Source organism: Paramormyrops kingsleyae, chromosome 16 (assembly GCF_048594095.1).
Source record: "Paramormyrops kingsleyae isolate MSU_618 chromosome 16, PKINGS_0.4, whole genome shotgun sequence".
NCBI classification, from domain to species: Eukaryota; Metazoa; Chordata; class Actinopteri; order Osteoglossiformes; family Mormyridae; genus Paramormyrops; species Paramormyrops kingsleyae.
Window position 1 is genome coordinate 33,341,873 of NC_132812.1, and position 25,351 is coordinate 33,367,223.

A 25,351-nucleotide genomic window follows, 5' to 3' on the forward strand; every position below is an offset into this window, starting at 1 on the left:
ATTAAAGGGAAATTAATGTATTTCTAGCAACGGAATACATAACGATATTCAAACAACGCAATTAAGCATTTCACATGTTAAATATTGCCCTCCGAGGCTTTGGGGTGAATGTAAATGTACTGTATTTACATTATCTGTCACTTTTCCTGTAATATGCACCGCCCTTTTATTCATGCTTTTATTATGCTTTCCATGAAATGGGAAATATTAAACATTGATTAAAATGTCTACTGTAATAGCAAATTGTATGTTTGTGTAGTAAAAATTGTAGAAGCGAATTGGCATGTCTTAGGTGATGTCATAGTGAAAATTAATCGTTATTACTTTTTCATGGATCCACAGTGTTTAACCATTAATATCAATATTGTAGATAGTAATTTCAAATTTCTAAGAACCAGTTTCTTTTACTGTACTGGCTTTTCGCACTGGTTTCTGTGCTCTTCCATTGTATTATGTTATGTAAAGTTATTTAGGAATAGTATTGTGCAGCCAGGTGCATGTTTTCCTGTCTGAAGCATGTAATAACTATGCATGTTGCCATGGCAGTGGTGTGCAGATGGTTCTGTGTTGCTGTGTGATGTGTTTTCTTATGTGCGTTTCATGTAATAACTATGCATGTTGCCATGGCAGTGGTGTGCAGCTGGTTCTGTGCCGCTGTGTGATGTGTTTTCTTATGTGCGTTTCATGTAATAACTATGCATGTTGCCATGGCAGTGGTGTGCAGCTGGTTCTGTGTCGCTGTGTGATGTGTTTTCTTATGTGCGTTTCATGTAATAACTATGCATGTTGCCATGGCAGTGGTGTGCAGCTGGTTCTGTGCCGCTGTGTGATGTGTTTTCTTATGTGCGTTTCATGTAATAACTATGCATGTTGCCATGGCAGTGGTGTGCAGCTGGTTCTGTGCCGCTGTGTGATGTGTTTTCTTATGTGCGTTTCATGTAATAACTATGCATGTTGCCATGGCAGTGGTGTGCAGCTGGTTCTGTGCCGCTGTGTGATGTGTTTTCTTATGTGCGTTTCATGTAATAACTATGCATGTTGCCATGGCAGTGGTGTGCAGCTGGTTCTGTGCCGCTGTGTGATGTGTTTTCTTATGTGCGTTTCATGTAATAACTATGCATGTTGCCATGGCAGTGGTGTGCAGCTGGTTCTGTGCCGCTGTGTGATGTGTTTTCTTATGTGCGTTTCATGTAATAACTATGCATGTTGCCATGGCAGTGGTGCGTGGCTGGCTGGCCCGAAAGCACATGCAGCGCAGGGCACTGGCTCACCAGATGAGCACCGGCGGCTCCCAGAACTTCTCATGCGGGTCAGAGGAGCAGAGCCAGATGGCGTACGACGGCCCCGTTAGCCAGAGCGATGTTGCCCATAAGATCGGTGCCCTTCGCAAGCAGCTTGCCAGCCTGCGCCTTGTGGACCCGCAGGAGTTAGTGGAAAAGGCCAGGGAGATCCACACAAGGTAACTAACCAAACCAAATAAATGAGCAGTCAGCTGATGCTGTGCTTAACTGCATGATGACTGAACACTAGCAATCACCAGTGGACCAGGTCAAGACCTACTCTGAATTTCATTGAATTGAATTTCATTGAATTGAATCGAATCAAATTGAATTGAAACTTTATTTGCCATATACACAGGTACAGTACAGAGCTACAAGTTTTACAAAATGACACATGACAACACACCAGACTATCTCATACAGAAAGACTTCTTCGGTTTTTTTTTCCATAAAATTAAAACAAACTTCAATACACAAAAGGTAACATGTGACTTGGAATCAAAGACACATAAAAAATAACAAGGTGTGTCCAAGACTCCTCTTCCGACCCTGGTGGCTGACATTTTAGAAGAATTAAAGAATAATTGTACACACTTTGTGCCAAGGACTTGTTACTAGACAGCTGACAGTGACACAAGGTGTATAGTATGAAGCCCTAGACCAGGGGCGGGCAATCTTACGCAGAAAGGGCCGGTGTGTACACGGCTTTTTGCTGCAACTCCCTAATTAGAGGACAGATTGACTGAAGAATTCTCACACCTGGTTTTGAACAGCTGACCTAAAGATTACCCCCAAAAACCTGCATACACCCCAGCACTTTGCGGATAGGATTGCCCACCCCAGCCCTTTGCAGATAGGATTGCCCACCCCAGCACTTTGCAGATAGGATTGCCCACCCCAGCACTTTGCGGATAGGATTGCCCACCCCTGCCCTGGACAATATGTCACTGGGCACTACAGGGTACTTCTGTTACACATATTGTTAAGTGGCATCTTTGAATTAGCCCTCCTAAACAACATCTTTTCAGTTGACGGTGCCCTGAAACAATGTGCCACTAAGTTATCTCACCCCCAATCCGACATGTGAGTATCTCGTCTACTCTGACAGTCAGCTGTGTCTGCTTGGGCATTATCAGATGACTGACCCAGATGCAAGTGATAGTTGTTTTTTCCCTCTTGATGCAGTCAGTGGAACACAGTTGCCTGACAGATATTTACTGCTTCCAGGCCAGGACTGTTCACTGTTATATCCTTGAGTATGTGTGTGTGTGTGTGTGTGTGTGTGTGTGCGTGTGTGTGTGTGTGTGAGAGAGAGAATGTGCATGCATGCATTGTCCTTTGCTGATCTAAGCACAGATCCTGAACACGCACCCATTTCCTATAAGGGATTAACAGAAGGAACAGAAAGAACCTTCAGTTCGTTTCACAACACAGTCTTTCATTTACTGTAAATATGCCATTGATCTCAAAAGAGAGATAACTAACATAACAATAAGTATACTGTGCAAATGTGGGTATTTAATCCCATCCAATCATTTTTTTAACTGGTACTTTGAAATATGGGCTGTTTCTTGAACGGCATCATTCTAGACAATTAGTTAAAAATTTTCATATATTTATTTTTTGTTGGTTTATTTTCATAATTTGCCCATTGATTGATTCATTGATAATGAACTACATCTTGTTTCTCTGTTACAGTTAAGGTTTCCATGTCAATGCATTTCATCTTTGACATATCACCCTAATTGAACAAACATCATCACATAACATTTAATCTGTTTAATTAATTGTATAATAAGAAGTACAAAACATCGACATATCTATGTTTGTTTCTCTAGTAAGATATTCCTGTTAATTAGCTAGGAGGTGCTTCAGTTTAATGAGGCAGCTGTGCTGGAGAAAATGCAATTAAACATTGGGGTATAAGCAAATTATCCATTGAGTTTCTCTCTTCCATGTCTGTTTTTTGTGGCAAAACAGTGGAGACATCTGCCAAGGCAGCCACAGGATGAACAGGAAGGGGCGGGCAGTGGGGGAGGTGGGGTGACTGTCGTAGGATGTCGGTGGGGTCAGTTGAGGGCAAAATGCCATCAGTGTTGCTCACATATTAATGACCTCAAACATGACAGCGATCTTTCATCCAGACTCACAAAGTTTTTTGTTTTAACCTGGGATCTGAAATCAGAAGCTGATGCGCAGTGGTGTGCAGAGAGCTAAATCAGAGCTGTCCTCTGTCTCTTTTGGTTTAAAAATGACAGATAGTGCTCCTAGATTAAAAGGCAGATATAAAACTAGAGATTGCATGTTACATTACAATAGGAAGTTGATTAAATGAATCAACAATTATTTGATTAATCAATTAATGCAATAAATAAGCTATTTGTGCACAATTCCATATGTTAATTCTGGCACCTAGTTCATGAATTAATGTTTTCGATATCCAATGTACTAATTTGTGATTTATTTTTAAAGAAAATTTCTTTTCATCTTGCATTCTGGGAGGTGATGCTATGATTATATAATTCCTTGGTAAGACCCCACCTAGAATATTGTGTGCAGGTTTGGTCACCATACCTTAATTAAGAAGGACATTGCTGCCTTGGAAAGGTGCAACGTAGAGCTACAAGAATGATTCCTGGTTTTAGAGGAATGTCTTATGAGGAGAGGTTAGCTGAGCTGAATCTGTTTGGCGTCGCGCAAAGGAGACTAAGGGGGGACATGATCCAGGTATATAAGATTCTAACGGGTCTGGATGCTGTTCAGCCAAATGGCTATTTCAATATTAGTTTAAATACTAAAACTCGTGGCCATAAGTGGAAATTAGCAGAACATTTTAAAATGAATTTGAGGAAGCACTTCTTTACACAGTGTGTAGTTAGAGTATGGAATAGTCTTCCTGGTAGTGTAGCGCAAGCGAAAACCCTGGATTAATTTAAATCAGAGCTAGATAATATTTTAACAACACTGAGCTATTAGTTAAGTTCTCCCCAAACGAGCTTGATGGGCCGAATGGCCTCCTCTCGTTTGTAAATTTCTTATGTTCTTAATAAGAATATGATTATTGATTATATATGTAATATAAGATCACGAGAAGCAAATGGATGAATATCAAATTCTATATAGAAATTTACCCAAAAAAAATCCATAAACACATCTTCGACAGATATGTTACATCTAGGTCTACGCTAGCTCCTTTGTGGTACGTGGGAGAGAGATTTGTTGTTTATGCAAGATAAAAGAGGAAAAAGGGGGAAAGAGAGATTCAATTATGTGCACATGAACAGTCTCATTGTTGCCATTTTGAATAATGCATATGGGTATTATTTTGCTCTCCCAGGGATGCAAACAAGAGTGTGAAGGTCAACGAAGACAGCACAGAGAGGAGTCGTATTCTGAGGAACTTCTGCTCCAGCTCCGTGCCCCTACCCCTAGCCGTAGACAGCTTGGTACATTCTGCTGCTGGGTTATCAATCAAGCCCCCATCCCAGCAGACAGAAGGAGGGGGAAGCGGCAGTTGCCTGTCATCTCCAAGGAAACAGCCTCCTCCCAAACCAAAGAGAGACCCCAACACCAGGCTGAGCACCTCCATTGAGGCTGCCAGTGCCTCCCTGTCCATCTGTCCCCAGAACGCACTTGACGGTCAGTGTTTGCTAAGGGTATAACATCTAAAACTCTTCCCTTTCCCTCTAGTAACCAGACTGTTGGACATGAAAGAATTTTTTATTTGATGTTTGAGTTGAGTTTTCAGTCAGGTTATCTTTATTTGTACTTCACTGAATGCCCAGCTCAGAATTATATTTAGTAACTGTTATTCTTTTGACTTTACCACAGAGTATTCAAAGCCACGTCCTCACAGTGATGACTACAGCACAACGAAGAAAATCCCTCCGCCTAAGCCAATAAGGAGCCCTAACACAAAACTGACTGGGTCCTTTGAGGAGATACTGTCACCACGTTCTGTTGAAATGAAGCTAGCCTGCCTTTCCAAAGGGTCACAAGGTTTGGGGTTTCCCCAGCAATGGGTCACTGCGGATGGGCTAAGTTATCCCACGGTCAGCCTCAACCATTCCCCGGAGGAAGATGTCTACATTGAGATGCTGGGGAACCCTAGGATCACAGGCTTCTTTGATGCAAACTTCCCTGAGCAGGATGAGGCTGTTTATGAGGAGATGAAGTACTCAAAGCCTGAGGGGGAAACTGTAACAATGACGGCTGCATCAACCACACCGGATGGGCCATCATCCCCAGCAAACACAGGGGTTAAAACTCCAATAGCAGCTGAAACTAGTCCACTCCAGGGCTTGGGGGGCACACTCAACTCCAAAAGTGGGACCAGAGATGTTCCATCCCCCTTTCCTAACTTGCTTCCTCATAGGCCACCACTTTTAATATTCCCTCCACCCCAGGTGCCCTACTCGTCAGCCTTAGATGAGTCCCCTCTCACTCCACTGGAAGTAAAGATGTTGCCCATGCTAGAAACAAACCTGAATTACTCAAGCCAAGGAGATGGGGGCAGCCCCCTGTCACCCAAATGCACTAGGCAGAGAGCTGACTCATTGTCCACCATTGCAGCGATACAGGACAAGTGCGTTACACCTCTCTCACCACCTCTTACATGCCTCCCCCCTGCCAAACTTCCTCCACCTTACAAGACCCCATCTTATGCTCCTTTTCCCTCCGAGACCAGTGTTCCAGTACTGACTCAGATGGCCTCAGCGGCTAATGCTTCTTCTGGGTCTCAGAAAGTCAGGTATGGTTCAGCAGAAGCTCCCCCAGGGATTGGAAAGACCCCCTACTCACCTGTGAAGAAAGCCCACTCAGATTCCAGGCGGGCGCATTCCTGCTGCTCGTCCCCACTGCTCTTCAATCCAAATTATGCCCGCCCCCTCTCTAGCCCCCTGGATGAGCTCTCCACCATCTTCAGCACCCCACGCAGCTTGCTAAGGAAGTCAGCAAACAGCAGGAAGATCCGTGACACTGGTCAGTGAGTTCTACCTTGAATCCTGTGATCAATCTAATTTTTTCAGAAGCAATGCAGTCTGGTGGTTTGGCAGTGATGTTTTGCAAAGTTAAATGATGTTAAATGAGTGTATAAAAAACAATCCTGAGTCATTGACATCATCATTATGGTAGCGGTTTTATGGTAGTATGGTTCTACCGGGCCGTATTTATGAGAGATTCATAGTTTAATACTACCCAGTGATAAAAGAATGTTACAAATGGAGTTAGCCAGTGTTGGCATTTTTGTATAAAACACTTTGTGTACATTTATATAAAACCGAAACTATTTATTTTTGTCTTTGCTTTAGGAAAACCTCCAAATTCTCCAAGGTAGCAAATGAATCAGCACAATAACACTCTGCAATTATTAACCGTGCTGTTTTATTGCCAGTGCTGATATTTCTTGATGTCATCGGCTTTTGAGAGCCATGATGTGCTTACCACTCCTTATCCTTGGGGTTTTGGACTAACTGCTTAAACGTCTACATGCCACACCCAATTATCTCTTCCATTGCTGAATCTCTTCCGTGAACATACAGATTATCTCTTCATTAATTAACTTCCATTGATATTAAGACCCTTTCAACTCTGCTGTTTCTGCCTGGACTCTGCATGTTTAACCCATCATGCTCTGGTTTCCCTTCACAGTTCAAAATTATGTATTATGTATATAATTATGTAATTATATTTGTGTCACTAAATCAGCCATAGAGTACAGTTGGGTGTGTCAGTGTATGTGCCCTACAATGGACTGGCATCCCGTTCAAGGTCTACCTCAGCCGTATGCCCTATGCTGCCTGGGATAGGTGCCAGGGTCCGCCCTGCAAGCCCTACCAGGATGAGCAGCTACAAGATGAATGGATGATAGAATATCCCAGAGCACCTGGCAGTAAATGCCAGCATGTAGTTATCCTTTGTCACAGTAGATGGTTTGAACATTAAGTTTCTCTGGGGTTGTAGCTCTGTTAATGAGGGGTTTGGCACAAGTGTGGCAGGCTAGAAGGTGATAAAGGGTCACTTTTGGGTAATCATTACAATTAAACATTTATATGCTATTCCCTCTTATGTCTTATTGAACCATGCGATGTACATATTTGCTAAATGTTGTGTTTTTGTTAAACAGTATGCATTTTTGATTTTGGGGTAGATGCTTCAGTTGTCATTATTTACGGCTGTCTTCTTACGTTTTATGATCCTCTCTAAGATAAGTGAGTATCTGAACAGGACGTACTCTTTGCGGTGAACAATGGGAGAATGGGGACATTGAATGAATTCAGAGTGAGCGGTAATCCGCTAGCAGCAAGGCTGGAACACCAGTGTCTTTACTCCCAAGCTCCCTAGGGTGTTGTTGGGACCGGATCTTATTTGTACTCATCATTCCTATCGTGTTTGAAAGTTCAAAGGAAATAAAGCCAGCAAGAGTGATGCTGAATGAAAAAGAGTAAGAAATTGAGTCTGTGGAAAGATTATTTCAGCTTTGCTGAGCGCTTAGCAGTGTATAAATTTGTGTTTCAGGGTAATACGTCCCTGCAAGTTCATTCTCATCATGTATAGCCTGAGCTGGGGGTAAAGAGGGATCCTCCCTGTCCCCCGCACATTAATAACTTCTTTCCTAAGACGAGATGCAACTGATTCTGATTGATGAGGTTACAGCACCAAATGACACCTTTATGTGTATAACGTACCTACCGTGAATCTGTTTTATGGCTTAACGACAGTGTTTCTGGAGAGCTTGTAGCCTTGAACGTCCTAAAGATTCATTTAAATCATTACTCAGGATGGACCCCTGGTTATGTTGATGAACATCCGCCAAGATGCCCGGGACCATTATGTTACTATAAATGGATAAAATAATTAATTTGTTGAAAACAATTACTCAACTAAAGGACTGTGTGCCAATGGAGACAGGGCCGGCTTTGCTGTTGCTGACGATACAATAACAGTGAGCAGAGCTGCAGTACAGTGGCTTAACTGGATATCCTACTTTCCAACTCCCTTGCAAACCATTACCATTGTTTTTACATGATTTATACCGTAAGGGGAGGGATATGATCCTATTAATGTAGCTGGAAGTAGGTGTCATGCTCCATGTGCAACACCAGCAATGAATTGGCAGGTGTGACGTAGTGTTCCGCTAGTATTGGCAAGAACATCTCAGTCCTACAGTGGTGGGCGATATGAGAAGAGTTAAAATTAGGTCCGTCATTGTGGGGGGCATGTCTGTGGTAATTTGAGTGGTAGACTTTAGAATTGAGAACACTATGGTGTGGGTGTGTGTGTGGTGGGGGGGGGGGGGGTGGGCATGGGCTGAACCTATTTTTGTAGAATTAACACTCTGCATTCAGACGATAAATGACTTGACTGCCTTCTGTTCATAGGTTTTCATCACATTGAGTTTGTGTTATGGAATTCCGACTGAGCGGGGTTTATATCTCATGTTTCCACAGGATTCAACTCTAACATGAACCAAGCAGGGAGGGTGGATTCTGGCCCCCCCTCCCCATCCCCGCAGCTACAGGACAATAATGCGAACAACCACCCCTTCAGTAGTCCCATCTCCATCGAGAACGGAAACCAATTATGCAATGGTAAGACTAGGCTGTTTACTATATCAAGTAAGACTCAAGTAAAAAATAAGCTTCAAGCCCAACAGAGGCCAAATGAATTATTAAATACAAGTTTAAAACATCAGCAACGGCCTGTCATTCCACTTTGGTTTCCATAATCAGTAGCCTACAGTCACATGGTCACAAAGCATGCCTCAGTTTCATTCACATATAAGACTTCCTGACATTTTATATATTTTCAAACTAAAGAAGAATGGAAGAGAGAAGGTTGATGACAGAATGGTGAATATGGAGGAAGGTGGATGTGGAAACCCTTGTGAAAAAATAGTGCACTAAAGTGTATTAACAGTGTGCTTTGATCACTAAAAGTGTCATAAAAATGCATTCTCTTTACACACATTATTTTTAAAATACACTGACATTAAACATAATTAAGTACACTGAAGCACACTTTAATAAAAGTATGTGTGTAATCAAATACACATTAGTACATTTTTTTAGGGATAAAACACACTTAATAGACTTTGCTGAAAGTGTATTTTTTGTGCTAAGTGTATTTTTTAAGTAAATACTTCAGTACACTATTTTTTCACAAGGGAAGGCATGCATGCTGTAGGTGAAACAAAGCCAATATAGATCCTAATTGAAACACAGTGAAAATGGAGAGATAAAATGAATAAATAAAATAAAAATAAAATGAATATGTGATTAAAGTGAAGACATGGAAATAACTATGGTGTCTCTGGCCCATAGGTAGGTGTTGGAGAAGAAGGACCCTTCCTTCCTAATAAAAGCAAATAGCCAGTTTTGATTGTGAAGACTGTGTGTCATTTGCTCTGTCCGGCTGTAAGTAAGGTTTTCCTGTTTGTGGTGTTACAATACAGGATTGGTGGAAAATGAGAGTCAATTAAACATCCCAGTGTCACTTCAGAGACATGTGGACAGGCATCAGAGTCAGGTAAAACACATCTGAATTTAACTTTCATTTGTAATCCAATGACCTCATAATACCCCGAAACACCTAAAGTCTTGTAATGAATGGGGAACTTGTTGACGCTGATATTAATTTACAACTAGTCTCTTTCAAATACTAACACGAGAGAGTTTCACATGCAAAGAATATATTATATGGATATGAATTCCCATTTTTTATTCAAAAACATGTGTATTGTGTCAGAATGAGCTATACTGAATGACCCTTTGTCCCAGGTAAGCTGTCTCAATATCCACAAAAATAATTTGCAAAATTACACCTGTCACTCACAGAAATGCCTTGTGGTGATCTAGACTGTGAAACCAGACTCTGCTTTGCTCCATCTCTCCCTGATATGTCCTGAACAGTAGCATTACTTTAATTAGCACAATTTCTGTGCTCTTCTTCATCACATTACCTATTTTTGTTATTTGATCATTGTAAGACCTGCAAAATACCCATTTTGTGTCCATGAGCACCTCATACTGTTACTACATTGTATTTTTCTTTAAAATTTATTTTTATTTTCAAGTTCCAAACTGGAACCGAGATATCTTAGCCACGGCGATATTGATCCATAATAATGATCCACAGTAGACACTCAAAGCTGAAGATATACACTTACAGGTTAGGTTTTTCCCTGTATCCACTCTGTGCTATATGAGACAGGTAAAGGGCTCATGACTGTATGGGTTCAGGAAGTGATCCAACAATAGGGATGCAAGAACATGGACAAACGATCTGTCTCAGCTGATAAGACACAGTTACCTTCGGCACACATACTGCCTGGGCTTTAAACAAAGCTTTAATTATTTAATTACGCCATGAAATATTCACCAGGACAGAAAAGTCTACCATGGGAATCTAAGCACAGAGCTGCACTGTAACCCAACACTGACCAATTCAGATATGGCTCCACACAGCAGTCCCTAGCAGGCTTGGTTACTGTAACTCAGGCCCGCCTCCCCACACAAAAAAAAAACAGGAACATTTTATTATTATTCATTATTGCAGGATTTTTTTTGCATTTACGAGTGCACAGAAGGATGCAGACACATCCGGACCTATATCACATAACAAGCACAAACCGACCATGCTTAATTTTCAATTGAATTTCTCTCAAACCATATAGGTAAATGCAGAAATGTGTCCACTCAATCTGCTCTTTCCTTCCCCGATTCAGCCTCTCTTTCCCAGTTTATCAGGCAAAACAAAAAAATTGGTCATATACACTCTGACAGTGCAAAAAGAAAATCTCGGTACCCATTCTGTTACACTCCTCTACCTCAGAATTACAGATGAGCAAGTTTCTCAGTGCATTTACTTATAGACAGAGTAGCTGTGATTTTAAAACATTACAAATAATCTGTAACTCAGAACATGCGCAGCATAGATTTGACAGGCTTAATGGTTTCTAAATTGAGCTTCTTAAATTGGACACATATATGTCATCTGTAACTTGCTTCTTGCCAGATGATGCTGGCTTTGCACCAGCTACGTCTGGCTGTCTCACTCTAGTCAAAAGACTAACTTGATCTTTCTGGCTTATTTGCTTTCAGAGGGATCATTTCAGCTTCTCTCCCTTTGGCGAGGGAGCTGCTCTGTGAGGAGGGACTGGAGGGTGGCTGTCGAGGTACGGGAAACTGGCAAAGTCTGGAGAATCTTTATATTAATTCTGTCCTCACTTTTTCAGTGACCTGCTGTAGTCTCATTGGCCTTAATAAAGGTAATGCTCTTTCCACCTTTGTAATGCATTTCAAGCAACAGTTCCCTCTTTTCTGTGGAAATTCATAAATTAGGGTTTCTTGCACATACAGGTTCTGTTTCGTGGTCCAATAAGAGTTTTGCTGTATACAGCCCAGTACCATTAATGTCAGCGAAGCAGAGTTAGCCCGACAGGGCCAAACTTTTAAGTCTAGAAATTAATAATGCATTTGTCTTTTTTGTGAGATGTGGTGAAAGGGAAATTATTGCTGCATCAGCAGTGCATTTTGGGAGCCTTTGACAGAGGTGGAAATTTAGCAATTTAAGGACACAGGCTCAAGGCTGCAGGTATAAACATGACAGGTTGGGAGTAAATTATGATAAAATGTCCAGAATTGTTATGCTCTCAAAAAAAGTAAAGGGCTCATGAATAAATGTTTTTAGGTCAATTCATAATAAATTTGAGTGAATGTTCTGTTTAAAATAAACCAGCTCTTAATTATATTGTCAGTAATTATTAGCATTACTTTTAATGTGTTTAAAATGTGGATTTTCTTTAAAAATGGAATGTGTATGAAAATGTTGCTTTATGCAATATAAAAGCTAAAATTTGCATAGTAGTACTCTTGCTAGAAGCTGAAACCTACAAAACGTGTTAGTTCTAATAAGACTGCAGCTAGTAACACAAATAACAAGCGTAATTCTGAAACCAGGCACTTCCCAACAATAGTTTCTGCACATTTCCCACTGTTTGAAACCTCACCCCCAGGCCTTGATTGTTCCAGGACAGACAGTCATTTCCATGCCCAGATGGCTGCGTTTCTCCTCCAAACGCCCGCGTGGATTTCACTGCATGCTGTCCTCCAAAATACTAGCCTCTGAAAATGACATCTAATTTGGACAAATGTTCAATGGGCACTGGGGTGAAAACGGAAACACTGGAAGCCAGTTTTATCTGGGGGAGTTGGCCACGCACTACTAGCCACGTGAATTCCCACAACCGGACCCGATGCCCCACCCCCTACACACATACTCACCTCCAAGTTCAGGTACACCACATGGCAACAAACGCTATCCCAGCTCCTGGCGTCAGACAAATACCAGTGTGAAGGAAGTCCAGGAGCCTGGAGCGACTAGTGCTGCCAGCTGACCATGGAGGGCTGGAAAGCCCCCCAGGTATGAGAGCCTGGCCTGGAGGCCAGTGGAGTCCATCCATTTAAGGAGATAAGACTGAGAAATAGATCTATCATGCTGCTCTCTCAGGTCTTCTGTCTAATCTGTCAGTACCACTTGTTTTTAGCAAGTACATGAGGGCAAAATGTGAGGTGAAAATCAGAGAGCTTGCTGAGAAATGGTCATAGGTTGTTGTAACTTCCCCCTGTAACGACAGAACACTCAGGGAAGGTCCAACTGGTTTTATTGGGGAGATCCAAAGCAGAGTCCAAAGAACAAACAGGGTCACAGCCAATATCCGTCCAATCCTAGTAATCAAAGCCAGAGGGAAAACCAAAACCGTAGTCAAGCCAAGTACAGAGAAATCCGAAAGCCAAGAGGTCTGTCCGAAGACGCTGACAGGACACACGGGGAGCAGACACGAGGGAAGATCAGGGCTGGGTCGGACGGGAGCAAGAAGGTTCAGGAGGCGCAGGAAGGAGGAGCAGGGAAAGCCGGGCGAATCTGAGCTGAAACAAAGACAAAGGTAGAAGTCGCTCGGAGACTGCATCACAAACAATACCTCGCACAGAATGATTGTCGTGCGAGGTTTAAGTAGCTACGGGAGCATGTCTCTGATTGCTCGCAGCCGCCGGCGTGACAAAACCCCCCCTCGCGGTCGAATATTGCGCCGAGGTCTGCCACGGGGTTGAGGTCCCGGTTGGCTGGGGTGATCCGCATGAAACTGCGCGATCAGAGAAAGATCTAGTATATCAGAAGCAGGAACCCAACAACGTTCTTCAGGACCATACCCCTCCCAATCAACGAGATACTGTAAACCCCCTATCCGGCGGCGAGAGTCGAGCAGGGATTTCACGGCGAAGGCTTCGCTGTCGGAGGTGGCTCACGAGCATCCGTGGGGGAATGAGCGAGGCTGTAGCGAACCGGCTTGAGGAGAGAGACATGGAAAATGGGGTGAATACGATACAGCCTGGGGAGTAGTAGGCGGTAAGTAACGGGACCAACCCGAGCAGACACCTTGAACGGACCGATGTATTTCGAGCCGAGCTTACAACCTTGGGGCAGTCACAGCTGCTGTGTGGACAGCCAGTCTCGGTCTCCTGGATTGAACACCGGTGCTGGACGCAATCGCCGGTCTGCTTGCGCTTTCATCCGGATGGCCCCCTTAGACAGTTGTCAATGTACGGTATTCCATACCTGTTTGCATCACTGATGCCACTGTTCCATGGCGGGGACGTCAGTGGGAGAGGGAGTCCAGGGGAACAGAGGAGGTTGGTGACCCAGCACACACTGAAAAGGAGTGAGACTTGTAAGGGGATTCACCAGAGAATTCCGGGCATATTCTGCCTATGGCACGTATCGAGACCAGTCCTGGGGCTGGGTGGAACACTTTCCCGACTTCGAGGTTCATTCTTTCGGCTTGTTCGTTGGCCTGGGGATGATAAGCCATGGTGAGACTTACCCGGATGTTCAGTTTAGCACACAGAGCTCGGAATGCTCGGGAGGTGAATTGGGGTCTGCGATCTGACACAATGTCTTCGGGTATGCTGTTCGGGAGCTGTTCCCCGAGTTCTAGGGAAGATGGCAAGTTGGGTAGGGGAATAAGACGACACATTTTTGAGAAACGGTCAACCACGGTTAGGATGGTAGTATTTCCCCGAGAAGGGGAAAGATCCGTAATGAAGTCTACTGCTAAATGGGACCAAGGTTGTGAAGGAACCGGTAGTGGTTAAAGCAATCCTGATGGGGATTGATTAGGTGATTTATTTTGAGCACATACAGGGCAGGATAAGACGTAGAGGGAAGTTTCACATCTCTAGCCGGTCCACTAATAGCGTCTCGCTAAGAGACGGGTAGTGGCTTCTTCCCCGGGATGTCCCGAACTCAGTGAGGTGTGAACCCATTGGAGGGTTGAATTTCTCAGCTGATACAGTACATGCGTGCGACCCAGCGGGCAGTCAGATGGCGGGGCATGCCTTTCGTTGTGCAAGTGGAGCTGATGTTCCAAATCCCACTGGATCGTGCCGACGAAGCAGGTGAGAGGCAGAATCGGGGTTGGATCGTCGGACATCTGGTGATGGGGAAAGCAGCGGGAGAGGGCATCTGCATTTGCATTCTTAGATCCAGGAATGTAGGAAACCTGGAATTCAAACCAGGTAAAAAACAGAGCCCATCTGGCCTGACGGGGGTTGGGGAGCTTAGCGGACTGCAGATATTGCAGGTTGCGATGGTCCATGAGCACCTGAAAGAGGTGTTTAGCCCCCTCTAGCTAATGTCTCCATTCCTCCATGGCATCCTTCATGGATAATAATTAGCAATTTCCCACGTCATAATTACACTCGGCGGGGGACAGATTCCGGGAAAGGAATGCACAGGGGTGAATTTTACCTGACTGCACGTCCTTCTGCGAGATCACGGCTCCGATTCCGACTTCGGAGGCATCTACTTTGACAATGAAGGGCTCCTCAGGATCGGGCTGTCGTAACACCAGAGCTGTGTAGAATCTTTCCTTTAAGTGGGTGAAGGCGTGCGAAGCTGTCTCGGACCAGACAAGTTTTTTCGGTCCCCCTCTGAGTAGGTTAGTCAGGGGGTTGGTTACCGCACTAAAGCCCCGAATGAAGCGACAATAGAAATTGGCGAATCCGAGAAATCTCTGAAGCTCTTTAATGCTATTAGGTTGTGGCCACTCGAGGACAGCTCTGATCTTACCTGGGTCCATAGCCACTTCTCCTGATCAGATCTGATAACCTATAAACTGAATAGATGTACAGTGGAATTCACACTTTTCTCCCTTGATGTAAAGGTGGTGATCGGCTAAACGCTGTAGAACCTGTTGAACGTGGGTGACGTGTTGAGCGAAGTTCTCTGAATAAATTAAGATGTCGTCAATGTAGGTGATAACAAATCTGTTTAACATGTCTTGGAAGATGCTGTTGATGAATGCCTGGAAGATAGACGGACTGTTAGCCAAACCGTACGGCATAACAAGATATTTGTACTGATCAGTAGTTGTTAGAAAAGATGTCTTCCACTCATCTCCCTCTCGGATTCGGATGAGATTGTAGGCGCTCCGCAGATCGAGTTTGGAAAAGATCTTTGCTCGTCATAGTTGCTCGAGTGCCATGGGGATGAGAGGGAGAGGCTCCCGTCATTTCTTTGTAATTGCATTTAGAGCGCGATAATCTATAATAGGGCATAGACCTCCATCCTTCTTTCCTACGAAGAAAAATCCGGCTGCCATGGGAGAGGTGGATGGGCGGATAATACCTTGTTCTAGTGCCTCGGATATGTAAGTTCGCATAACCTCTTCTTCCGATCAAGACAGGGCGTAGAGTCGGCTATGGGGCAGAGTGGTTCCTTCCAGGAGTTTGATAGCACAGTCAGATGGTCGATGTGGGGGGAGACCATAGGCCTTTACTGAAGACCATTTGAAAGTGATGATATTCCTCTGGAATTGCGGAGAGGTCTTCCGGGAGGGGACTTTCTAAGGAAAATACTCAACAGCGGAGAGACATACAGTAGTCGAAACAGGTAGGGGACCACGCTAAGATTTCTCTGGTTTTCCATCCAATTCGAGTATCATGATCCCTTAACCAGGGAAACCACAAGATGATCAGATCTCTAGGGGACAAAATGATTAGAAATCTAATGGTTTTGCTGTGACACAGCCCGATTTTTAAGGTAACTGGACCGGTTTGGGACGTAACCTGACCGGACATCAGGGGATTACCATCAATACCCCAAACACATAAGGGTTGTTGAAGGGGTTCTATCGGGAGGTGGTTAACAAGGGCGAATTCCCTGTCGATTAAATTACCGGCGGCTCCCGAGTCTACCAAGGCGAGGCTCTGAACCTTGCGGTTACCGCACAAAAGTGGGGACTGTCATCTGGGTCTGAGTGATGGAAGGTAAGGGAAGTGTTCTTACTTGAGCATCACCGGGGTTGCGTCGCGGTGGTCTGGTGGGGCGGAGGATATGACCTGCCTTCCCGCAGTAAACACACAGGCCCTTTTTCATCCGTTGCTTGCATTCCTCCGCCGAGAGGGGTGTTCTTCCTACCATCATCAGTTCTGGATCCTCCTGGCGTGGAGGAGTGGTTATCGGGACCTTAGTGGAGGGTTGGCACGATCAGCATTGTTCCCGGATAATATTGTCGTGGGTGATCGAGAGCTTCATGTATTCGTTGAAGGATCGCATGGCTCCCTGGCAGGCTAGCTCTGCCAGTAATTCAGGGCAGAGAGCGTGACAGTAAATGGTCTGGAGGCAGTCAGTAGGCCAACTCAGTCCGGCGTCGACGTGCAGAATTCCAGTGAGAAACCCGAGGCTGATCGATTTCCCTGGTAAATGGTAAATGAACTACATTTATATAGCACTTTTTACTACTCTTATGAGTACCAAAGCGCTTTACAATCTATGCCTCCCATTCACCCATTCACACCACACATTCACACACCGGTGGCGAAGGCTGCCATGTCTTACTCAAGGACACTTCGATGGGGTCAGGAGGACCCAGGGCTCGAACCTGCAACCCTCCGGATGCCGAACTGTAGCACTACCACCATCGCCGCCATTCCCTGGCGCAGATCAAGAAGCCGATCACCAAGATTTCGTCCCACTGCGGGGTGATCAAAGACCTTGCGGAATGCGTCCTGGAAAGCACGAGATGAATGTAGAAGGGGACTCTGCTCGGCCCATAGAGCCGTAGCCCAGGTCAGGGCTCGTCCTCCCAATAAGGACATCACGAAGTGCACTCAATCCTCATCTGACTGGAATTGATCTGGGTGGTGGGTGATGTACAAACCACATTGCATTAGGAAGGCTTAGCAGGAATCGGGATCGCCATCGTAGCGATGGGGAGCAGCAACAGGAACAGGTGATCGAGGAGGCAAACTCGGAAGGGACACGGGGGCGACTCACTCCTGGAGAAGCTGACTCACCAGTTCAGTCATAGACTGTACCTGCTCCTGCATCAGACGTATCTGTTCCTGTACGTCCATAGCGTTCGGCGAGGTATTCTGTAACGACAGAACACTCAGGTAAGGTCCAACTGGTTTTATTGGGGAGATCCGAAGCAGAGTCCAAAGAACAAACAGGGTCACAGCCAATATCCGTCCAATCCTAGTAATCAAAGTCAGAGGAAAAACCAAAACCGTAGTCAAGCCGAGTACAGGGGAATCCAAAAGCTGAGAGGTCTGTCCGAAGACGCTGACAGGACACACGGGGAGCAGACACGAGGGAAGATCAGGGCTGGGTCGGACGGGAGCAGGAAGGGGGAGCAGGGAAAGCTGGGCGGATCGGAGCTGAAACAAAGACAAAGGTAGAAGTCGCTTGGAGACTGCATCACAAACAATACCTCGCACGGAATGATTGTTGTGCGAGGTTTAAGGCTACGTTCACACTGCCATGCTGAAGTGACTCAAATCGGATTTTTTGCCTTAATGTGACACAGATCTGATCTTTTCAGGGCTGTGTGGACACGCAAATCGGATCTTTTCAAATTGGATTTGTGCCACTTTCATATGTGGTACTAAATCGGATACGTATCCGATTTGCGGCCATGCAACCTGAATGTGAACGCTCAGATCGGAATTCATGTGGCTTTTTGCTTATACGCATGCGCTGACATCAACCTGCACCGGCAGCGCAGGAAGGTAAAAATGGAGGAGAGCTGTGATAGTCAGTGGAAGGATGGAGAAGGTGGGGATTTAATTGATATTTGGGGAAATGAATCTGTTCAAGCTAAACTGGAAGGAACCTATCGTAATAGAGTAGTATTTGAAATAATTGCCAAAGAAATGGCACAGCGCGGACACGAACGTGGCTACAATGCCAAAGAAAAATAAAGAGCTTGAAGTCAAAGTTTAAAGAGGCAAAAGACTCGAATCAGCGCAGCGGTCATGGCCGCACAACGTGCTGATTTTACAACCAGCTATTTACCCGTGTAAAAACGTATCAATGTGCGCATGCGTGACGTTTCGGAGGACCGATGCATTCACATTACAGTCAGATACAGATCACTTGTACTTATGAATGTGAACCGTCAAGATAGACAAATCCGTTCTGAGCAAAAAATCGGAATTGAACGATATGGCTGGCATCGTGAACGTAGCCTAAGTAGCTAAGGGGGCGTGTCTCTGATTGCTCGCAGCCGCTGGTGTGACACCCCCCTTAAAGGACTACAACAAGGGGAGTTTTTAAATGTGCTGGTAAACCCCAAACGTAGCTCACAGATCCTCTCCTGGCTACATATTCCTCGACCTTCCCATCAGCCACACTTTCAACAGATGTCTCTCAGGGCTATCAGGTACGGCACAATCAATCAAGGCACATGAAGCCGAAGACAAAACAGAAAAACATTATATAGAACCAACAAAATACTAATTATGAAAAGTTTTAAGAATCATTCTTGTGGAGGAGGATGAGGAACTGTTCAAACCCGTGAGGATTGTGATGCAGTACTCTGCAGGCAACATGGATTTAACCGAACTGCTGCATATGATAAACAACACAAGGTATTTCTTTCATAACTATACAATGTATACTTGCTCCCAAATATGATTTGTCAGCAATATTTGTTGTAATGTTATAGGAATATATTTTGCATTTGTATAGGGAAACAGTTGATGAAAAGGGATTTGAATTACAGTGGTACCTCAGAACTCGAATTTAATCCGTTCAGAACTCCGGATCAAATCCTAAAAAGTTCGAGTTGTGATCGAATTTTCCCCATAAGAAATAATGGAAAACCAATTAATTAGTTCCCAGCCCCAAAAAATTACGCCTAAGTATGTTTTTTTTAGCATTTGAACACAAAATGAACCGGATAAAACAAGAAGAGCATGTACTGTACTAAACACATCTAAGCACATTTATCAAAACAGTAATTTTTAAAGTAAGAAAATAAATGTATCCGAACAATGTGTCCTGCCCCGATCGTCTGCTACTCCCATGTGCCACGCCCCCTCGTTAACCCCGTGTGGAATCCCTGTGAGATCAGCTGTTTCTGGTTGTTGTCATTAGTCCTCTGTATTTCATCCGCGTTTCAGTTTGTTTCCCCAGTCCAGTCATTGTATTGTCCGTCTGCATTTTGCCTGTTTTACCTGTAATTAAACCCCGTATTCCCCGATACCCTGACATCTGCGCCTTTGTCTCCGTTCCGTCCCCGCTCGGCACAACAATATTATTATAATTAAACATATTAATGGTTTATTATTAATATTAAAATAATGAATAAGAAATCTTTATTTTTTAAATGTATTTTATTATATAATAATAATTACTGTTACTGTCTATCATTGTCTAAATGTATTTTTACTGTCTAAATATATGTATTTAGTTAGTGTAAACATGCACGGTGCAATCACAGCTAATGCGAGGATGAGACATAAGAACATAAATTTACAAAGGAGAGGGGGCCATTCGGCCCTTCAAGCTCATTTGGGGAGAACTTAACCAGGGTTCGAAATTAACACCCAACCCGCCAAATGCGGGTTAAAAATCATTTTGGCGGGTATTGATAAAAACTTACCAGCCAGTTTGGCCGGTGATGCATGAACCAATCATGCAAATCATGTCAGAGACGCTCTGGGTCGTTTGTCCCCTCCGTCCTACATTTCACATGAACACTACACTACGGGTGACGTTTTAGATACCTTTGGCAGCAGCACGCAGATACTGTACGCTTCGGTTTGCGGGTCCAATCAACGACGAGAGCGCGAAAACACAAACAAGAAATAGGAAATATCGGATGAGCAAAGAGGACTGAGCTGGACAGCGAAATAAGCTAAAATAAAAATGCTGCGGTGCTTAGGACAGACGTCAGGATCAGGAAGAGGTGAGAAGAGGAAGGAGGCAGAACATGAAAATGTTGACAGAGCGTGCGAAACAAAGAGAAGGAAGTTTAATTGTAAATGGCAGACAGGTCGTCATTGGCTAGTGTTTGATAGTAAAAATGCGGTCATGTTTTGTCAGATTTGCCGTGAGTATACGAAAGAAAAAAATAAAACTAACAGTTTCGTGGTGGGGATGTATAATTAAGTTTATAACAGTTTATAACTGTATAGTTTGTTGTGTGTATTGCACTTTCTGTGCGTTTTTCATGCACTGTTAATAAAATGATCAAATTTTCATTCAGTGGCATTCATAATCTCTTATTTTCACCACGTAAAAATTTGTCTAATGGAAATTCTGATGCGCTGGTAACTTCAGAAAGTTACAAAAAAGTTAATCAAAAAAGTTAATTTCGAACCCTGAACTTAACTAATAGCTCAGAGTGTTAAAATCTTATGTAGCACTGATTTAAGGTATGGTGACCAAACCTGCACACAATATTCTAGGTGGGGTCTTACCAAGGAATTATATAAATGTAACATCATCTCCCTTGACTTAAACTCCACATACCTAGAGATATAACCCAACATTCTATTGGCCTTTTTTATTGTTTCCCCACACTGGCGAGAATGGAACATGGAAGCATCAACATACACACTGAGATCATTCTCGTAATCAGCTACTGTACCTTTATTTCAGTGGAACCCATAAAATATCTGTACTTTATATTTCTGCTCCCTGCATGGATTACCTTACATTTATCTGTGTTAAATTTAATCTGCCAAGTATCAGCCCAGTCACTAATTAATCCAGATCCCGTTGTAGCCTCTCTCTGCTAGATCAGTATCTGCAACACCACCCACCTTGGTGTCGTCTGCAAATTTAACCAGTTTACTGCATGTATTGGTGTCAATATCATTAATGTAAATTAGGAACAATAGTGGTCCTAAAATTGAACCCTGCAGTACCCCACTATGAATGCAGGCCCACTGTGACATTGTGCCTCTAACTACTCGCTGCTTCCTGTCAGTTAACCAGTTTTCGATCCAAGCTGCCACAGTTCCTAAAATCCCTGCAGCTTTGAGCTTTAGCAAGAGCCGTTTGTGGGGGACAACATCAAAGGCCTTCTGGAAATCTAAGTAGATCACATCGTAGGCCTTTTTGTGATCAATTTCACTTGTAGCTTCCTCAAAGAACTCAAGTAGATTCGTTAAACAGGATCTACCTCTCCTAAATCCATGTTGGCTATCCCTCAGAATGTTATTTGCATCCAGGTAATCTACCATTTTCACTTGGATTATAGCTTCCATTATTTTTCCAGTAATGCTAGTTAGACTGATTGACCTATAGTTTGCTGGATTACTTCTATCACCTTTTTTTAATATGGGTGTTATATTAGCATGCCTCCAATCTGAAGGTACCACACCCGCAGATAACGATTTCCAGAATATTAAAGTTAAAGGTTGGCTAATAATATCCCTCATCTCTTTTAAAACTATAGGTAAGATGCCATCAGGGCCCTGCGATTCATTTATTTTGAGATTAGCTAGGCTTAGTACCACATAAGCCTCAGTTATACATATATTGGTCATAGACGCTGTATTCGTACTAATTGGTGGTAAGTTACTTGTGTTCTCTACTGTGAACACCCGTGAAAAATAATCATTAAACTCATTTACTATATCAATTTCATTTTTAATTATAAGGCCCTATCCTGCAAATTAGTGATTTCGGCTTTTAGAGCTCTTTTGGAGTTAAAGTATTGGAATAAACCTTTATTGTTATTTAAAATTTAAAATTGTTACTGTATACAGTATGTATATGTAAGAGGTGTAAAGACAAAACTCATGGTTCAGTACGTGTTTCGGTTCTGACGTCACGGTTCGGTACCTTTTCAGTATGACGGGGATAAAAGAAACAAAACATAAATTGCTTATTTTTTTTCTTTATTAAACAGTGGTTTACTGATCAAAGTATTACTCTCTTTCTTAAGTTAAAAGTCTCTGTTGATACTACTGCAACCTACTAATGAAAAACTGAAATTTACTTAAAAGTAAATCAAAATAAATATTCTCTCAATTTAATAAAAATAAATATGCACTAAGGTGCACATTTAGAAACTTAACTGTATTGTATTCACATTAGCAGCTTTGAGCTTCATATTAGTACTGTGCATCACAAATATTGTATTATATTAGGATGTACATATGCATGAATAGCGGCACAGCTTCATCCACGCCTTTCCGAATGTTGCTCGGAGGGAACACACAAAGGTTCTACATTTGCTGCATTTGTTCGGCACAAATGCGTACCGAACATGAAGACCCGTATGTATGTTTGTGTGTGTGTGGGTGTCTGCGTGTATATATATATATATATATATATATATATAATCGTGTGTGTTTGTGTCTGTGCGCGTGTGTGTGTGTGTGTGTATATATATATATATATATATATATATATATATATATATATATCAAATCTGCTTACACAATAATCAAATGATGACCAGGGCTGGCAAACTGTCTGCATGAAGACAGGAAGACTGAGACTCAAGAGGCCCTGTCCATGTCGTTAATTTAAGCTGCTTATGCTCTAATATAGTCTGCCTATTGCTTCGATGCATTGTGGGATTCAGAAGTATTTTCTAGCCACGATCCAGGCTAAGTGATTCATGGCTGCACAGTGCCTACATGAGCATGCAGTCAGTGTTTCATCGTGCTTGATAAAGATGATAAAAAAAATTTTAAGTGTGGAATATATCTTTACTGATGATCCAAACAAGTCAGTTACAATTGCATTACCGAAGTTATAAAATTTAAAATTTTTAATGATTGTTCACAGTTATTGACAATCATCTTTTAAGTACTTTTTTACCTTGCAAGGATAATGACAGATTTTTTTTTAAATGAGGTTTTATGTGACTGAGCACATTGTGGAGTTTCTTTATTCTCTATAAGCCTTCAAGACCTTGATATAATTTGACTGCACTAACCCAGACTGGCCTTTTTAAATCAAAAACAAGACTCACTTCCAGAAAAGTTTCAGTCTCCAGGCTACGAAAGTCAGTTTCTGCTTAATATGCCACCTATTTGAGCTCATGGGGCCATTGACCTAAACATTGTCCCCAGGACCACTGGAAGCAAGATTGTTCCTTTACATCAAAGACAAAAGATTTGAAAGTAGATATTATGTCCATTTCTACATGTGCATGGGCTCCTATAGTGCCAAACCCACAGCTGGTATGAGTGGTGGAACAGCTCTGTTTTCATCTCCTGTGACCATGGCACCCAGCTTCACTCCCAGTTCCAGTGCCATTTAACAAACACTATTCATTTACATTTGCTGGCTACTCTCTGTTTTTGTGTCTGTCTGTGTTTTTTTTTCCACTTTCTAAAGTGGCTTAAGGTGTGAAAGTGCAAATACTTTTTGAGACAGGGTTGACAGTTAATCTCCACAAGGCATTATATCCTCTGGTTGTCGCGATTTTAACTTGTTGTATATGTCTGTATTTATATATGTATCTGTGTATTCTGTGTATGTATGATTATATGTATATGCATTTTATGCCCCCTGTTTAATTTATGAAGATCAATAGCAGTTTGTCTCTGATTTTTCTGAGGTTTTTGGCTTTTACCAATCAATGACAAATGGATTTACTTATTGTGTTTATATTTTTGTATTTTTGGAATTACGGAAGGTCATGAGAGCCTATAGCTCTTTAAACATTAGTTGAACGTAGAATGTCCTAAGACTCTGTACTGGATAAGCAGATGGAAGACTGAAGTAGATAGATGTTAGCACAGGTTTCATTTAGTTGAATTTTATTCGTAAGTTGCCAATATTTTCACATTAAGAAATTGCTTTAAAATGGAAAAGATTTCTTATTTCTGATCAAAAAATGTAATTTTTAAGTTGCATGTAATGTTTCATTTTAGATTTTATTCTTTTATGGTACACGTGGTTTTTGGAAGAGACTATGCGTTTGTACAAATATGCATGTACAAATTCATTTTGTAAATAACAGTATAATAGGTTGTGACATATGTCACCCTCTTCTGTCTTAAGTAGCCAGCAATGAGGTCAAATATCCTGGGTAACAGCTAAGGAGTTCATGCTCTGGACACTACAGTAATGGATTTGAGAAAGCAGGGAGAACCTGATTACGTTGAGTGGATGAGCAGGGCACAGTTGTACTCTCTCATTCTTTAATTAATAGCTATAATTAGCACTAGTCTTTGTTCGTCCTTAGTGCATTATTTTAAGTTCATGAAAAGTGCACACAAAACCATATACTTGTCAACAAATGCTCAAATCACTCATGTAAAAAAAAAAAAAACATTGTTTTTCTTGATGTCTTGTCATGATGGCTTGTCACCTGATTGATTTTTTGATCTAAATTTCTTTGTCACGGAACTCAGTTGAGTTCTAGTATAAGAACCATCATAACGTTAATAAAGGGATACAAGCAGGATGAGACGTAGCCGGAAAGACATGCAATGGTGACACTCATTGTTTCTTGTGTTTACATCTCTGACGCTTTAGACCATTACCTGTGGTTCCTCTCTGATAATGTCAGCACATTATGAAATCCAGTGGGGGTCAGTAAGGTTTCTATAAAAACCCTCTGTATTAAAAAATAAGTCCATTCATCTTGCCCTTGTTCCATGTGTTTGAGGATTGCATGTTCTCCCCATCTCAGGCTTCATCCAGGTTTTCCAGTTTACTTTCACAGTCCAAAGTCTATAATGTGTGAATATCTTTTTGTTATAATAGCATAGATTTTTTTCTTTGAATTCTGAATTTAGTTAGTAATGGTACAT

General features: G+C 42.5%; 1 protein-coding gene across 5 annotated transcripts in view; it reads left to right on the forward strand.

Moving 5' to 3' along the window:
• Nucleotides 1-25,351, forward strand: part of LOC111843647 (unconventional myosin-XVI-like) — a 118,346-nt gene that overhangs the window by 86,608 nt on the left and 6,387 nt on the right. For all 5 annotated transcript variants that reach the window (XM_072700900.1, XM_072700897.1, XM_072700896.1 and 2 more), the window contains 6 exons: nt 1,219-1,459; nt 4,618-4,919; nt 5,112-6,260; nt 8,729-8,869; nt 9,733-9,806; nt 11,381-11,454. In XM_072700900.1, coding sequence (XP_072557001.1) covers nt 1,219-1,459; nt 4,618-4,919; nt 5,112-6,260; nt 8,729-8,869; nt 9,733-9,806; nt 11,381-11,428 — 1,955 coding nt within the window. In that variant the 3' untranslated portion in view covers nt 11,429-11,454. The remainder of the gene's footprint in view (nt 1-1,218; nt 1,460-4,617; nt 4,920-5,111; nt 6,261-8,728; nt 8,870-9,732; nt 9,807-11,380; nt 11,455-25,351) is intronic.